The sequence below is a fragment of the Acanthochromis polyacanthus genome, chromosome 22, assembly GCF_021347895.1.
Source record: "Acanthochromis polyacanthus isolate Apoly-LR-REF ecotype Palm Island chromosome 22, KAUST_Apoly_ChrSc, whole genome shotgun sequence".
NCBI classification, from domain to species: Eukaryota; Metazoa; Chordata; class Actinopteri; family Pomacentridae; genus Acanthochromis; species Acanthochromis polyacanthus.
Window position 1 is genome coordinate 11,460,790 of NC_067134.1, and position 17,161 is coordinate 11,477,950.

General features: G+C 41.1%; 3 protein-coding genes across 12 annotated transcripts in view; 1 reads left to right on the plus strand and 2 right to left on the minus strand.

Moving 5' to 3' along the window:
- The window catches only part of LOC110969967 (NACHT, LRR and PYD domains-containing protein 12-like), a 386,884-nt gene that overhangs the window by 138,710 nt on the left and 231,013 nt on the right, over positions 1 to 17,161 (plus strand). The gene's annotated exons all lie outside the window — the stretch shown is intronic.
- Positions 1 to 17,161, minus strand: part of LOC110968364 (NACHT, LRR and PYD domains-containing protein 12-like) — a 290,019-nt gene that overhangs the window by 15,834 nt on the left and 257,024 nt on the right. The window lies entirely within an intron of this gene.
- Positions 448 to 12,726, minus strand: LOC127531897 (NLR family CARD domain-containing protein 3-like). Its single transcript, XM_051942293.1, has 4 exons — positions 12,464 to 12,726; positions 11,029 to 12,031; positions 4,133 to 4,420; positions 448 to 2,450 (listed from the first exon to the last, which is right to left on the minus strand). Exons 3-4 carry the CDS (start codon positions 4,410 to 4,412, stop codon positions 667 to 669), a joined length of 2,064 nt encoding a protein of 687 aa, XP_051798253.1. The 5' UTR covers positions 4,413 to 4,420; positions 11,029 to 12,031; positions 12,464 to 12,726; the 3' UTR covers positions 448 to 666.

The window sequence follows — 17,161 nt, forward strand, 5'->3', positions numbered from 1 at the left end:
CTCATCATTGTCATGTGTGACCAAAGCAGCTGCTTCAGCTAAACTTAGATACTCAGTTTAAATTAGAGGAATTATCTGTTGAACTATCTAGTGCTGCAAAGCAACTTATCAATCTTTGAGATGGATAAAAACTTATAATAAAAAGCAACTCAAAAAATACTACAAATCCATTGAAGCTGTTCTCCCAGACTTTACTAAATGATTCAGATCATATTTTAAACTCTAAAGAGGAGTGAATAAAATCCGCTTTCAGACGCTCCTCATGTAATAATAACTTTAGTGTGTTCACTGAAAACTGTCTGAACCTCCAACATGTGATAAAGTGATGCTGTGATAAAATCTGGACAAGAACATCTACAGTTCTTTATGTGTTTCAGTAGATCTGCATGTTTCCTCCATCAGCCAAAGGAAGAAACACAAAAGAAAAAACTGTCAGATGACCAAATATTAGAATGAAACATAAAACAGTTTTTAATTTAACAGCTTTAAACACAAGCAAATGAAAAACCTACATTTTCACAGCATTTGAAACATCAAGAACATCTGAGACTAAACACAGCTGAAATGTGATGGTTGAAATAAACAAGTGGAACACTGAGAATAATGAGAATGTTCTGGAGAACATCTGAAGAACTGAACTGCTGATCATGTTCATCACATCTGGACTCACCCAGCCTTTCTGCAGTTCCTCACAGCTGGAATCAGTCTCAGTCGTCCCTCCAATGATGTTCTGTACTTCTTCAGGTCCAACTCATCCAGAACCTCCTCTGACATCTGCAGCATGTAGGCCAGAGCTGAGCAGTGGATCTCAGAGAGTTCCTTCTCTGATCTGTTCTCTGACTGCAGAAACTCTTGGATCTCCTGATGTACTGAGAGATCCTTCATCTCCATCAGACAGTGGAAGATATTGATGTTTCGGTCTGGAGACATTTTATCACTGTTCATCTTCTTCAGGTTGCTGATGACTCTCTGGATCATTTCTGGATGGTTCTCTGTCCAACCCAGCAGACCTCCTAACAGTCTCTGGTTGGACTCCAGACAGAGGCCATGAAGGAAGCGAACAAACAGGTCCAGGTGACCATTTTTACTTCTGAGGGATTTCTCCATGATTCTGTACATGAACACATCCAGAGTGTCATTGTTATAGTATTTCCAGTCTTTTCCCAGGAAGTCCTCCAGAACCTTCTGGTTCCTGTTGGTGTAACAGTGGAACATGTAGACTGCAGCCAGAAACTCCTGAATGCTCAGATGGACGAAGCAGAACACCTTGTCCTGGTACAGTCCACTCTCCTCTTTAAAGATCTGTGTGAACACTCCTGAGTACACTGAGGCTGCTTCCATATCGATGCCACACTCTGTCAGGTCGGACTCATAGAAGATCAGCTTTCCTTTCTGCAGCTGCTCAAAAGCCAGTTTTCCCAGAGACTCAATCATCCTCCTGGTGTCTAGATCTGTCTCAGCTCCTCTATCATATTTGTCCTTCTTGACTTTGGTCTGAACCACCAGGTGTTGGATGAACATCTCAGTCAGGGTTCTGGGCAGATCTCCTCCCTCTCTGGATCTCAGCAGCTTCTCCAGAACTGAAGCAGTGATCCAGCAGAACACTGGGATGTGGCACATGATGTGGAGGATTCGTGATGTCTTCATGTGGGAGATGATGCTGCTGGTCTGCTTCTTATCTGTGAATCTCTTCCTGAAGTACTCCTCCTTCTGTGGGTCGGTGAACCCTCTGACCTCCGTCACCATGTCCACACAGTCAGCAGGGATCTGATTGGCTGCTGCAGGTCGTGTGGTTATCCAGAGGCGAGCAGAGGGAAGCAGCTTCCCCCTGATCAGGTTTGTCAGCAGCACATCCACTGAGGTGGACTCTGTAGCATCAGTCAGGATCTCATTGTTTTTGAAGTCCAGAGGAAGGCGACACTCATCCAGACCGTCAAAGATCAACACAACCTGGAAGTCTTCAAAGCTGCAGATTCCTGCTGCTTTGGTTTCAGTGAAACAGTGATGAACAAGCTCCACCAAGCTGAACTTTCTCTTTGTCAGTAAATTCAGTTCTCTGAACGTGAATGGAAACATGAGCTGGATGTCCTGGTTGGTTTTGTCTTCAGCCCAGTCCAGAGTCAACTTCTGAGTTAACACTGTTTTCCCGATGCCGGCCACTCCCTGTGTCATCACCGTTCTGATTGGTTTGTCTTTTCCAGATGGGTCTTTAAAGATGTCTTCTGGTCTGATGGTTGTTTCTGCTCTGTTTGGTTTCCTGGATGCTGCTTCAATCTGTCTGATCTCATGTTCATCATTGACCTCTGCAGTCCCTCCCTCTGTGATGTACAGCTCTGTGTAGATCTCATTCAGAAGGGTTTTCTGTCCTGCTTTAGCGATGCCCTCAAACACACACTGGAACCTCTTTTTTAGGTTAGACTTGAGCTTATCTTGACACCTGGACAGAATCTCTGCATCAAAAACAAACAAAAAAAAATACACAAATGAGAAGATCCTGTTTAAAAATGTCTGAATGAAAACATATTCTGGGAGGTGTGTTATAGATTTTTCTTATTGGACTGTCAGATCCTCACTGGGTGGGAGGTTTTATGGTAAAGTCATCCTTTGTGTCATGAAATCAGAGAGGATGATGCAAACACAGACTGAATCCAAGCAGAGATGAACGGTTTTACTGGGGTTTGACAGATATTAAAATCAGAGTTTAACGACAGTTATGAATCCAGAGAGTAATTCTGGCAGAAAACTGTTAATGCTGTCAGTTATTATATGTATTTTCCTACTCAGTGATTCTCAATGCAGCTGCTTATTTTTAACTTATAGCTGCAAACTAGAGCTGTTAAATTTTAAACTTCATTCATTTAGACATGATACTCAATATTTCTGTTACACTATCCCATAATAAAGGATTTCACTTTGGTTTATGGCCAAACCAAAGTGAAATTAATCTTACTGAATATTTTCTGAAATAAAAACCGATAGATTAATCGATTTTGTAATCTTTGTTCTATTAAGTTCAGCACCAGCAGTGTAGAACAGACTGGTCAGACACTTAGGACCAAGTATGAAACTCTTATTTAAGAATTTTCTGCATCAGTCAGTGAAAGCATGTGGGCTCCCATGGCAACACAACACATACACTGTGAAATATTGTTCCTGCATAGCTTCATTCAGTGCAGTCACTAATGTACAGATCAACAGGTTTGTAGATAAAACTTCAGCTGAGAATCTGCTTCAATCAAAGAGAATTATCAGAAGAAGAACTGGTGAAAGGAAGATGCTTCTAACAGATGATTAAATTCTAAACTCTGAACATGACCTCCTCTGGAGCAGGTTAGCAGCAACGCTAATTAGGCTTCTTTCCATTAACTGCTGTGGGGCTCATTTTGTTTATGTGTGTGTTGAGAAATATGTGTTTTTCTACATTTAGAAGTATAGAAAGTATAATGCACTGCAGATCACTAATTCCACTCCACTGTCTTCCACCATCTCTGTCTCTTACTCACACATGGACACACCTTTACCAACCAGTCCACTCATACACATCAATCGTTTCTGTGTTGTCATGTGGACAGGTGTGCAAAATGATGGTTGTGTCATTTTTTAAGTGTAGTATGTGAAGTGTGATGATATTCTTCTTCGAAAAATGTCCACATTAGTGTGAATGAAGCCTTAAACTAAGAGACTGGAGACACCAACTGCAGTGTGTTTGCTTTGGTTGTCCACATGGACAAAGTGTGTTTGGGATCAATCTCGGGGCGATTTTCTGCAGTTCCTGAATTCATTTTGACTTTAATCATATTCATGTGCAGATTGTTATCTAATGTTTTATGTTTCTGTCAAATTTTGGGGGCAGTTTTTGTGTGGTTTAGTTTTCTTCTGTTTTTTGATCAGTAAAGTGTCTCCTGTGTGTGGAGACACGAAGAATTAGGTCAGAAAATGTTGGCTGATTCAATCCAATGATTTCCAGATAATGTATTTTGTGTTGTCCCCAGATTTTGTCAGATTTGATTTGTTGGTTGCAGTTTAACAAGGACACTTTGTATTAATGGATCATGTTAATTGATAATTCTAACATCTATGTATTCTCCTGTTATCTCTGAAACATCTCACTTTTAACTTTCACCTGACTTACCTTTAGGTGTTTTGATGGTTCCTGAGATTTTCCTCACCAGTTCAATTTTATCCATCTTTATTAAAACCTTCTTGGTGACTTTAATGGCATTTGTAGTTCCATAGATCTGGACCATTTGATCCACGCTGTTGACCCTGTTTGCCTCCTCCAATCGAGACTTTGGGATTGATTTGAAGTCTTCTAGGACCCCTTCCTGGTTCAAGTACCATTTGAATTTGTCAAACTCCTCTTTTCCCAATTCTTCCAAACTCTCCAGAAGGATTTCTTTAGGTGTCGTCATCTTTCACTCTGTAAAGATCCAACAGATACGACAGACAAAATGAATAATTACTGTGAAAACAGCTGCACAGTTTACAATTCACCACCAGTTTGCATGACTGAAACAGCTGATATATTAATTTTCATCAGCAAGTGAAACTGGTTCATTTTTTGATTCAGAAGATATCTGGGGATCACAATAGCACTTATCACAAGCTAGCTCACAACCAGTGACTAAGAGGAGAAACAAGTCTAAGATGCCACATCTATGTTTCATTTCAAAGGAATATCAGGACAAACAATGATGAGCTTGAGGTGTGAGGAATCCAAGTGTCAGTAGTGTTGGTGGATGAGTGAGGCATGTGTGTGAGTGTTACCAGCGATAAACAAATGAGGAAATAAACTACAGGCAGGGTTTTACACTGACTATGTGATTATGGGCAGTAAAAACCACCAGGGGCAACACTTCACAATCAATGGAAACATTGAAGTGCTGCAAATCCCACACCAGCACCATCATCTCCTTTTCAGTGACTCAGTAGTTCAGTTCATATTTATTAATCTTCTTTGAAAAGAAACTCACAAGACAACCCACGCTCAGGGCATTCTCCTACAAAAAGCAACAACAACAACCCAGCATCCACTTGGTTGGCATCTCTCTGTGCTGCCAATAACACTGGAGCTAAAAACAACAGAGCTTTTACTCCTTGAAATGCCTCCTGACATTGTGGAGTCCAGATAAACTCAGCTCTCTCCTTTAACAGGTCTGTCAGCAGGGAGACTAACGATGCAAATTTTTCACATAACCTGCTATTCTCAAAAGACGTCTCAGCTCCTTTTTGGTTTCTGGTTGGGGAAACTGCTGCACAGCTGAGATCTTGGCTATGGGTGGACTTGGTCTTGGTCCACCATCTTCCCAACGTATGTTACAGTGACCTTGGCAAACTCTCATTTTGTCAAGTTGATAGTTACTGTGGCCAGAGCAGTTATCAAACAGAACACACACACAGTTAACATGCACCCATCAAGTGCATGAATAAACCACCATGTCTTCCAAACACACTGCACACCCGGAGAGACCAGCAACTTTCTAGTTCATCGAATGCTGAAACCAAATGACATCACTGGGTAAAGGAAATGTTCCAAAGCACCCTGGCTCTGAGCATGAAACTCAGTAGATCTGTTCTGTTTAGCATGAAATCTGTTTGAGCAAACAAATTGGATGTAAAATTGGAAACTTGACCAGATTGGATCATTTTTGGAATGTAAAAAATCGGGGTACTTTGCCATGCAGACTTGTCAGAACCACCACTTAGAAAATGGGCTCTCTTACAAAGTGGTCACTATGTGGCAACAAAGATCCCATCCAGGAGGAAATAGCATTGAGTGCTGTTCCTCACTGTTGATGCTGACATAACTCTGTCAAACAACTGGGACAAAACAGAACTTACTTTCTGTGCTGCCACCAACTCAGTGCTACAAACAGCTATCTGGTTTACCTGGAACGTTCATAGCAGCTGCAACTAACTGCAACTTGTGCAGCACCGGAGGCAGCTCAAATAAGAGCACAGGCTGGGAAAATATCACCAGGGGCCTGTTTCATGAAGCAGGTTCAAGAAACTCTGAGTTTCTTCCGCAACTCTGAGTTGATCTACTCTGAGATAGAAAACTCTGAGTTTTCGGTTTCACAACGGCTGATTTGAGTTGGTTTAATCAACTCGGAGTAGTTAGACCCGGAGTTAAGCGCGTGCACCACAACTCTGAAAAGACAGCATCAATAGAACCCCGATTCGACGAGTCACCATGGAAACGGGGAAGCGAAAGGCTGCGTTTTTGAACTGGAAGTTTTTAACGCGCTCATATGGCGAGTTTGAACACGTTTTTAGAAAGAAGTGCAACACCGCTGCAGCTGCAAAAGAGAGAGAGACGGCGTGGAGAACAGCCCGGATCAATGCGTAAGTTTAAATGTAGTCCTTTGTAATCGTAATAATATTACAGGGAATAACTGTCTGAATGGTAGAATATTAAGTTATTTCTTTTAGGTGAAATCCCGCGGGGGAGAAGCGCACGGGGCAGCAGCTTAAGATGAACTATAAAAATATTGTTCAAACGGGTCAGACCTCGGCATTATCTCATGGAGGTACTTCATGTTGATCATGTTTTACATTGTAAAGTAGCCTAAATATTAAGTGGCTGTTTGACTGTGCAGTTGTTTTATCCACACATAGCCTAAATGTCTGCATCCATATCATGTCCTGTTAAATAATTAAGCCTATTTAAACTAACATAGACTTCTGCTCAGCCAACAGAAAGAAAGTAGATGCCTGTAAAATGGTGGTATAAAAGGTCATGGATGTATATGTATATATATATATATGTGTGTGTGTGTGTGTGTGTGTGTGTGTGTGTACATATGATTATTTAGTTCTCTTTTGTGTCTTTTTTGTCTTTTGGCCCCTTCACACCACAACAGACCTTGTAACTGTAAGTAGGCAACACTCCAAAGATTTATCCAAATGGTAGTTTAAGTTTTATACAGAGGTGTGTTACTGATAGTTCGCTTCCCATTCAGATTTTGGATGGAATATAGAGTGTGACATTTAGCCTACACTGAAGTGTTGCACATTCTCATCCTTTTTAACAGAGCATGGCTGGACAGCAGCAGGATGGTTCCTCAGCTTCCACTGCACAGACTGACACAGGGTGTTGCTCTCCTCTAATAGTGGTAATATTATGAAGAACAACACATGCCCCAGTAATATCACAGGCCCTCTCAGGGGTCACCCTGAGGAGACGTAGGCTCTGGAAACGGGCTTTCAGCAGGCCTATGGTCATCTCCACCCGGGCTCTGGTCCTGCAGTGAGTCCGGTAGAAGTTCTGTTGGGGGCCTGGTTCAGGGTCAGGGTATGAGGTCATCAGCCTGGGTTGGCATGGTAACCCCTGTCACCCAGCAGAAGGCCATCAAACTCTCCTGTAATGTATAGTGGATACATCAGAGTATATTAAAGGAGGGAGACAAGAGAATTCTATTGTGAAAATCTTTAGGCTGCTGACCATGCTGCAGTCTGTTGCTCAGGTTAGACTCTCCATAAATCCTGGAGTCATGAACAGACCCAGGTCACGTGGCCTCCACATTAGAAATGATGCATGCAGCATCACATATGATCTGACAGTGCAGAGAATGACAGATGTTGAACTATGATGCAGTATTTAACATTTAGAAACAGTAGTCAGTCTACCTGTAGCCTACCTGCACATTTATGCTGTGAATGGACTTCCTGTTCATGATGTGAGGGAGCTGTGATGGGGATGTGTGTGCATCTATCATAGTGGGAAATCCTAAAAGAAATTCAAATGACTAATCCCAGTCTGAAGCTGCAGTACAATGTCATGAACAGAATATGATTTAAAATTTAACAGATCTCTACATCATTCACCTGCAATCCCATGGATCCTCCTTGATGCTGTGACAGGTTTGTGTCCAGGAAAACCACAATGATGAGTAAAAGCCTTTTCAGAGCCAGGAAAACTTTTCTGACTGTCCTGCATACAGTTGTCTTACTGTAGTGCTCTGCATCTCCTACATTATATAAAAACTTCCATTTCCAAAGAACCGCAGCGCAACACACAATATCTGCTGGATGTGAGAGCATGACTGCGGCTGGTAATGTAAATGTAAGGACGGATTAGGTTGTTTATGTAGATTATGGACTTGAAACGATTACGAAACGGTACCGCTCAAACCGATAATTGTCCGGAAATGCGAGAACATTTATGCTCGGTCTGATAACAATCTACCGACGAATATTTAATTATCTGTGCAGTAATGCTGCTCCTTTATCCACTGGATCGTTAATAAAAGCTGTTCTACGCCAAAACTCGCTCGCTTACTGACTGAATGAATGAGGAAATGAAACAGCGTGTGTGGCTGAAAGAGGGCGGAGACAGAGAGAAACTCGAGGTTTTCTCAGATAAACCTGCTGGCGAGCAGGTTAGAGTCATAGAGTCTGTTACTGCGGTAACTGACCGAGAGTTGAAGTTACCCCTCTTTGTGAAGCAGGCTAGAGTTACCCCTCTGTCTCAGGGTTAAGTTACCTCGTTTCGTGAAACGGAAAACTCTGAGTTTCCCTCATTTCAGGGTTAAGAAACTCAGAGTTTTCAGTGAACCTGCTTCGTGAAACAGGCCCCAGTGGGAGGAGCTGTTTGTCAACAAAGAAGTAATCAATTCTGGTATATGTATGATGAACTGGTGAGAAAAAGGAATATTCTTTATCATTGGGGTGCAAAGTGCGCCACACATCGCAAATGCCATAATCAGAAAGAAAAGTTTTGATAAAGGAAGCAGATTTCCTAATTGTGCTAATTTTGGTGGATGACCTGTCCAAAGTTAAGTCAAGCCAACAATTGAAATCACCCCCAAGTATGAGACGGTAAGTTTTAAGGTCTGGCAAAGTTGAGAACAGCTGTTCAAAGAAAGCTACATTATCCGAGTTAGGAGCATAGACATTCACAAGTGCCACCAAAGAATTATACAATTTACTACAGACCATCACATATCTCCCAGACTTGTCAGAAACCACACTGTGTGATTCAAAAGAAACACCCTAATTAATAAGGATTGAAACCCCCCTTGTTTTGGCTTGGAAAGAGGAATGGAACTGTTGCCCGTGCCATCCTGACAGTTGATGGCTATTATCTGAATTATGGATGTGGGTTTCCTGCAAAAAACTATTTCTAATTTAAGGTGTCTAATATGTGAAAGAATCTTTTTCCTTTTAACTGGATGGTTTAGGTCCTTAACATTCCAACTCAAAAACTTCAAGCGGTCAACCATAGTATAGAACTAAATAAAGAGGTTGTGTAATACAAGTGAACAGTAACATAACAGCTTCAAGCAGGAACTGCAGTGAAAAAGTGCAGGCAGGTAAAAACTGGCAAAAAAAGAACTAAACCAAATTGAGAACCCAAGCATCACTGGCAGTGGTGACCCCCCCCCCCACACACACACACCCACACCCACACACCCACACACCCTACCCACCCAAGAAAGCTGTTACAAAAACAAACAGCAAGCTCTTCAAGACACCCCCTATACAAAACATCTTCCTGTGTCCATCCGAGGTCGCTTTACCGACTTCCGGGTGTGGAATTTCACGATGGAGAGAGTGTAGGCAGTTCTTGTTTTGGACGGCTGGTCTGCTCTAATCTCTATAATGCGCATTTCCCAATGACTCAAATAACTTATCCATTCCTCTTAGTATATTGAAATCAAAGCCTACACTCTCTCCATCGTGAAATTCCACACCTGGAAGTCGGTAAAGCGACCTCGGATGGAATAAAAACCTCTGATTGGCTGGGCGGGCAAAGCGTCTCTCTGACTGGCCGAAAAGCCTGTCAATCTCAGAGCATAGAATTTATACACAGATCGGATCATTTTATAGTTTTGCACCAAATATCTCAGCGGGACCGGAAGTACGATTCCTGATTTGCACCTGTAGAAAACAGAGAATGTGTGACTTGTGGGGAGGATTCGAGTGGTTGTAAGTAGCAATTTGTGTTTGTGTGTTAGAGGACACAGCTATTTTCGTGGTAAATTATTTCACATACTTATTGCACAAGTTCACATTCAGATTTGCACATATTCAAATTCTCACTTCAACTTCACTTTGTACAATACAGGTGCACAAGTATGTTTTGCACTTAGTGTCCTGCAACAATAGGTGCAAAATGTGAGCGTGTCAGTGTTGAAATATGTGACTTGTAGAGAAGGATTTGTGCACCTGTAAATATGATTTGTGCACCTGTAAATATGATTTGTGCACCTGTGAATGTGATTTGTGCACCTGTAATTACGATTTTGTGAATGTGTATTTTTGTGTTGTATTTGTGGGAAGAAAAAAAATCGACACATACAAGAAATTATTTTACAAGTACACAACTCATAGAGTGTGGGAAACCAGATTTGCTGATACACATACAAATTCAATGTACACAACTACAAATTCGATGTTACAGGTGCTCAAACATTTTGCACCTGAAATACCTTCATACAGATACTCCAAAGTCATGAGTGTGAATGGAGATCCTTGTTATACAGAAAGATATGGTCCACACAGTCCTACTGTTAAACATGCATTATTTAAAATCAAATGTTAATCATTTCCATCCTACAACTGTTGCACTGAAGTTGTACTAATAAGAACAATTCATATTTAGAACTGAGAACAAATACAATGGGTTCTACACCTCTTCCTTCTTTCTCCAAACATCAGCAACATTTCATGGCCAAAGAGCTCTAGTTTGGTCTCATCTGACCAAAGGACATGCTTCCAGTATTCATAATCTTTATCCAGGTTGTCCTGACCCGAGATGGTACCAATATCTGGTCTGGCCCATGAAATGACATTTATTTATAAAACACTTTTATTTCAGCAGTATTTGCGTCAGTTTTATAACTTCTGCTGGTTGGGAACACCCAAAAATGTCTGAAGATTTTTAAAAAAGATTTTTTCACTTAATATTCCAGTTGTGTCACAACAGCGTTGTTTTTGAGTTAAAATATGATGAATGATTAAATCAGTTTTATTGTGACATACCTATATAAAAGATAAAAACAGTTTAAAGTGTCTTTTACTCACCTTCAGACGGAGAAAAGAAGCTGCAACATGAAGACGGTAAAAGCAGAACTATTTTGAGGAACAGGAACGGCCGTAACGTCACTGTTGTCAGGGAAACGAAGCAGGAAACCTGATGGATCAGTCTGTGGTGAAAATGTGTGTTTGGGAACATTTTCCATTTCTTTCTAATTCTATAAATATGAAGCTTTTAGGAAGAATAAAGAAGAATCAATCCCAGAAGTGATGACTCCATTTCAACACTAAATGTCCTGAGAAGCTGTTTTACAGGAACTACAGTCAGAGAGGGAATCTACACTCTACATGTCACCTGAGGAATCCAAACCTTCTGTGGCTTCATCTTCTTCTTTGTCTGCTGCTGTGGACTTTAATCCACTCCTCATTTCAATGTGGAAGCTCAATACTTTAGTGTTCTGCTCTCCTTTAGTCTCTTCTTGGATTTGATCACTTCCTGTTTTTTCTGTGTCTTTGCTTTAAACAACTTCCTGTTGTTTTTCCACATTCATTAAAATGTCTTTTAGATTGAATTAATCCATTGAAACTTTGAAGAATTTCAAATAATTTTCCCATTTCATTGCTTCATTCGTATATTTGACTCTCATAATTACACACAGTTTGGTAAATGTCACACTTTGAGCCTCTAGACCCACAACATCACTTTGTAAATTCTGTTTTTAAGGAGCATTTAATGTCCTTACAGCTGAGAACCTGCCTCACTAATTCACTTTCATGCTGTTTTAATGTGAAATATTGAACATTTTCCTCCATTTATCTGATATCTTCCAGATGAAATCAGCCAACAGTGTCTAAAATCACTGATTGTAGCTGCTCCACTGTTTACTTGTGTGTTTTCTCTCCATATCTTCAGAATAATTCCTTCTCTGGTTCTTCAGGCTGTTTCCAGTCCAGCAGCAGCAGCGCCCTCTGCAGGTTGGACAGATAAAAGCTTCCAGCATCTATCTGCTATTCCCAGCTTCTCCCATCCAGGAACTAGCCAGGCCCCACCCTGCTGACATCAAGCAAACATTCAAGGAACAAAAATGGATTTTACAAGTTTTCTGAGAGTCCGTGTTGAGCAGCAGCAGACAGATCAGTGGAACATGAGGGATCAACATCAACATCTCAGTCTGATTATCTGCTCTGTCTTTAATCACTAATTTATCCTCATTATTTTTACTAGTTTGAATGAATAAACTGTAGTTTTCTCTGTTCTAGTTCAGAAAAGGGTCAAAGCTGGACAGATGAAGGAAATAAAGACACCAGTAAACAAATCAGCAACAAGTTAGTGAATGTAAAAAGAGAGTTTAAACATCTGAATGTGTGGCGTTTGACAGATCTGTATGATTGTAAAGTCTGTCTGAGGCTTTGCTTCAGTTGTTGGGTTTGTCAGCTGGTTGGAGATCAGCTGCAGTGATCAGACTGAGTTTGTGAAACTCACCGTCAGGCTGCAGAGCTTCTTCTTCTCTTTGCATCGACGCTGCAGGTGATCAGAGACACACAGTTTCCAGAAGCTTCTTCTGGTGATTCTGGAAATCTCCTTCTGCTTGTGACTCCTCAGACTTCTGTTTGTGTCCAGGTGCTTCTAGTTTTGGCTCCTGATCAGGCCCGGGCTGAATCCCAAACCGCCCCTTACACACTCCCCCTACACTACCGAGTGTCACTCCAAAAGAAGTCACACTCGCAGCTGTGGAGGGCACCTACACACGTGGACAAAATTGTTGGTACCCCTCAGTTAAAGAAGGAAAAACCCACAATTCTCACTGAAATCACTTGAAACTCACAAAAGTAACAATAAATAAAAATTTATTGAAAATTAAATAATCAAAAACAGCCATTACGTTTGAATTGTTGATTAACATAATTATTTTAAAAAACAAACTAATGAAACAGGCCTGGACAAAAATGATGGTACCTCTATAAAAGATTGAAAACTATTTGACCAGAGTGACATGATTAACTCAGGTGTGTCATTTAATTGACATCACAGGTGTTTCCAAACTCATAATCAGTCAGTCTGCCTATTTAAAGGGAGACAAGTAGTCACCCTGCTGTTTGGTGAAAAGGTGTGTACCACACTGAACATGGACAACAGAAAGCGAAGGAGAGAATTGTCCCAGGACATCCGAAAAAAAATTATAGACAAACATCTTAAAGGTAAAGGCTATAAGACCATCTCTAAACAGCTTGAAGTTCCTGTGACAACAGTGGCTCATATTATTCAGAAGTTCAAGACCCACAGGACAGTAGCCAACCTCCCTGGACGTGGCCGCAAGAGGAAAATTGATGACAAATTGAAGAGACGGATCGTTGGAATTGTATCCAAAGAGCCCAGAGCAACCTCCAAAGAAATTAAAGGTGAACTCCAAGGCCAAGGTACATCAGTGTCAGATCGCACCATTCGTCGTTGTTTGAGCCAAAGTGGACTTCATGGGAGACGACCAAGGAGGACACCACTGCTGAAAAAAACTCATAAAAAAGCCAGACTGGAATTTGCAAAAATGCATGTTGACAAGCCACAAAGCTTCTGGGAGAATGTCCTTTGGACAGATGAGACCAAACTGGAGCTTTTTGGTAAGGCACATCAACTCTATGTTCATAGACTCAAAAACCAAGCATACGAAGAAAAGAACACTGTCCCTACGGTGAAACATGGAGGAGGCTCAGTAATGTTTTGGGGCTGCTTTGCTGCATCTGGCACAGGGTGTCTTGAAAGTGTGCAAGGTACGATGAAATCTGAAGACTATCAAGGCATTCTGGAGAGAAATGTGCTGCCTAGTGTCAGAAAGCTTGGTCTCAGTCGCAGGTCATGGGTCTTCCAACAGGACAACCATCCAAAACACACAGCCAAAAACACCCAAGAATGGCTGAGAGAAAAGCGTTGGACTATTCTAAAGTGGCCTTCTATGAGCCCAGATCTGAATCCCATTGAACACATGTGGAAGGAGCTGAAACATGCCATTTGGAGAAGACACTCATCAAACCTGAGACAACTGGAGCTGTTTGCTCATGAGGAGTGGGCCAAAATACCTGTTGACAGCTGCAGAACGCTCATTGACAAATACAGAAATCGTTTAATTGCAGTGATTGCCTCAAAAGGTTGTGCAACAAAATATTAAGTTATGGGTACCATCATTTTTGTCCAGCCCTATTTCATTAGTTTGTTTTTTTAAATAATTATGTTAATCAACAATTCAAAAGTGATGGCTGATTTTGATTATTTAATTTTCAATAAATTTTTATTTATTGTTACTTTTGTGAGTTTCAAGTGATTTCAGTGAGAATTGTGGGTTTTTCCTTCTTTAACTGAGGGGTACCAACAATTTTGTCCACGTGTGTATTGTTGAAGGGGGAGGGTATAAATACGATCGTCAGGAATGGGGCGCCCTGTCGCCTCACCGGAAAACGGAAGACGTCATCGCCATGGTAACACAAAGACGCCTACTGTGCATGGCTGTAGCACTGTGGCACAGGTTGCAGGCAATGATGTAGGGGCTACATTCTGCTTCAAATAATTTGAAGTCATCCCACATGTTTTCAAATCCTATTATCTGGCATTTCAAATCCAACAAATGAATAAATGAATTCTGTCAGTTGTGTTCAAATTTTAAGGTGTCAGGGGGTGCACAATTAAATCAAACGTCAGCAGAGAAGAAGATTTGTTTCTTTTGATTTATCTTTTTACATCACTCTTTTTGTGATGTTCTCAGTGTGAAAAAGGCGTGGGAGAAATAATGGACGCATGTGGAACTTACATCGATATGTTGTTTCCTCCTCCATTTCGACGTTGCACTTCCTGAAAAAGTTGTCCAGAGTGAGCATCGATGCAGACTCGCTATTTAAGGGCTGAACAGTCCACTCTCCCTCCGCACTACGCGGTTTGGGACGGCCCTTAATATGGAGGACCCTCCACGGGAACGTGCAAGCGGAGGGGTAGTGTGTAGGGAAAGTGTGTCGGGGGCGGTTTGGGATTCAGCCCCGGACTGGCAATCGGGAGAGGCAGGACTTTTCCCGGTGGCCTGCCTGGACAGGCCAGTCACGGACTGGCAGGCCAATGAAAAAAAGTTGATCGGCTTTTTGGCAGACAGGCCAGAGACTGCAGCGCCAGAAGCCTTACAGAGTACACGCCCACCCTCCTGTCACTCACACAAAGCAAGTGCTCTGAGCTCTAAATCAGAAGGATAGGGATTGGTCAAAGTGACATTTTTTTAGAAGAAACGTGCCATGATTGGTTAGTTGCTTTATGGCCCGCCCCTTCATAGCCAGAACGGGGAAGCAGCACTGCAGAGCGGTGATATGAGAGTGAGGCCAGAGAGTGGAAGGAGTGAAGATTATGGAGCACCCTGAGAAAGCTGGCGGCAAAAAACGAGAAAAGACGAAGAGAAAAGGTGGACATGAGAGGGAGATGGAGAAGAAAAAAAGGTTGCTCGAGGAGGAAGGGGCAAAGTGTTATAAAATAACACACGTTTCATCAACCCCCACCCAGGTCCAGCAGTGTACAGTTGAAAATAAATGATGCTGCTACTTCAAGTAAGTTTACAAACGGTCGGTTCTTCTCACAAATGCATCATCAGACCTCAAAGGCCAAAATATAATTAAAAAATGATTGGTATATTATTGATTTGCTTGACTAGATTAGAAAACTTTGTTTCATTTTGTCAGTTATCAGGCCCAAATAAGCTCCACAGGTGTCAGGTGGGTTGCAGGAAGCCTGAAAACGTTTGAGACCCCCTCTTCATGTAGGATAGGCAGTTGACTTACAATTTTCAGTTATAAAATGAACATTGGTGTTTGCATATACTATTAGCTATGACCAGCTGACATCTAAACGATTTGCTGTCAAAATAATATATATTTTTAATTCCACATGTTATATAAATAATAGGAAAAGGAAAACATTGGAAAAATTGGTGAGGGGAGTGAAGAGATTACAGAAGAGAAAAGTACTGGACTGTATGGAGCTGTCGTTATGGTTGTGTTTAATAGACTTACTGTCTGTTTAGTAGTGTTGTAATTGCTATAACATAACTGTAAAAGGCTTATTTTTGGAAGGAAAAAAAACAAAATTTTGGTGCATTATCCCACGTGACACAACCCTTGCGGTGGCGGAAGTGGCCTGACTGATTGAAATCTCCCGGCCTGAATTTCTTTCCCAGTCCGGCCCTGCTCCTGATCTCTTTCACTTTTCCTCCTCCTCGGTCCAGCACATCGTCAAGGAAAGAAAACAGACATTTGTTCCATTTCAGCTCTTCAATAGCTGCACTTCGGCCATGACAGTTACATACTGAGCTTCATCTTAACTCTCGCCACTAGAGGGCACTGTGAACTAGTAGAAAAACCAATCAAACTTATTTACAACATTAACCATCACAAAAGCTTTTAATTAAACATGCCTCTGAATGTTTCTATTTTTATTGTTATTTTATCTGATTGCTCTGTTTTTATTACATGATTGTTTTGGTTTTATCCGTTTTATATCTTAAATGTAGCACTTTGATAAAATGATAAAAAGTGTTTGTGATCATCATGTCGTCTGTCCAGACCTGCTGGAAGAGAAATGATGCTGAAGAGCTTCATCAACTGGATGGAAGAGAAAAATACTTTTAAAGATGTTTGCTGATAAAAACAGAGCAAAAGTCAGAGTCAGTAGAACAGCAACGACCAACAAACGGTCCATGGAAGCACTGAGGAGGAGTTCAGCTGTTTAATGCAGTTTAAGGAACTGAAGCCCTGAAAGTGAAAAACTAGAAAAAAAAATCAGAAATGTCTTTAGTCTTTTCTCTGTGGTTGACTTGATGCTGTCAGATGCAGATGTTACAGAGTCCATCCTGATGTTTCAGGGTCAAAAGCTGCTTTTCCCTCACAGCCTTTTCAAGAAATCCTTCTCAGAGGTTTTCTCTGCTGTTTATATTTCCATTATCTGTGATTATTTTATTATTTCATGGCTGGAAAATAAAGTTCCAGGCATAAATAGAACAGAATAGAAATGCTTGATTTATCACTGAGGGGAAAAGCGGTCGCTACAGCAGAAAGAGTCCAGTTTCCACCACCATAAAAACAGAGAAATGAGCAAAAATATGCAGTAAATAAAAATAAACAATTGTAAAAAATAAAATGTAAAATGTCCCATGTAAAGAAT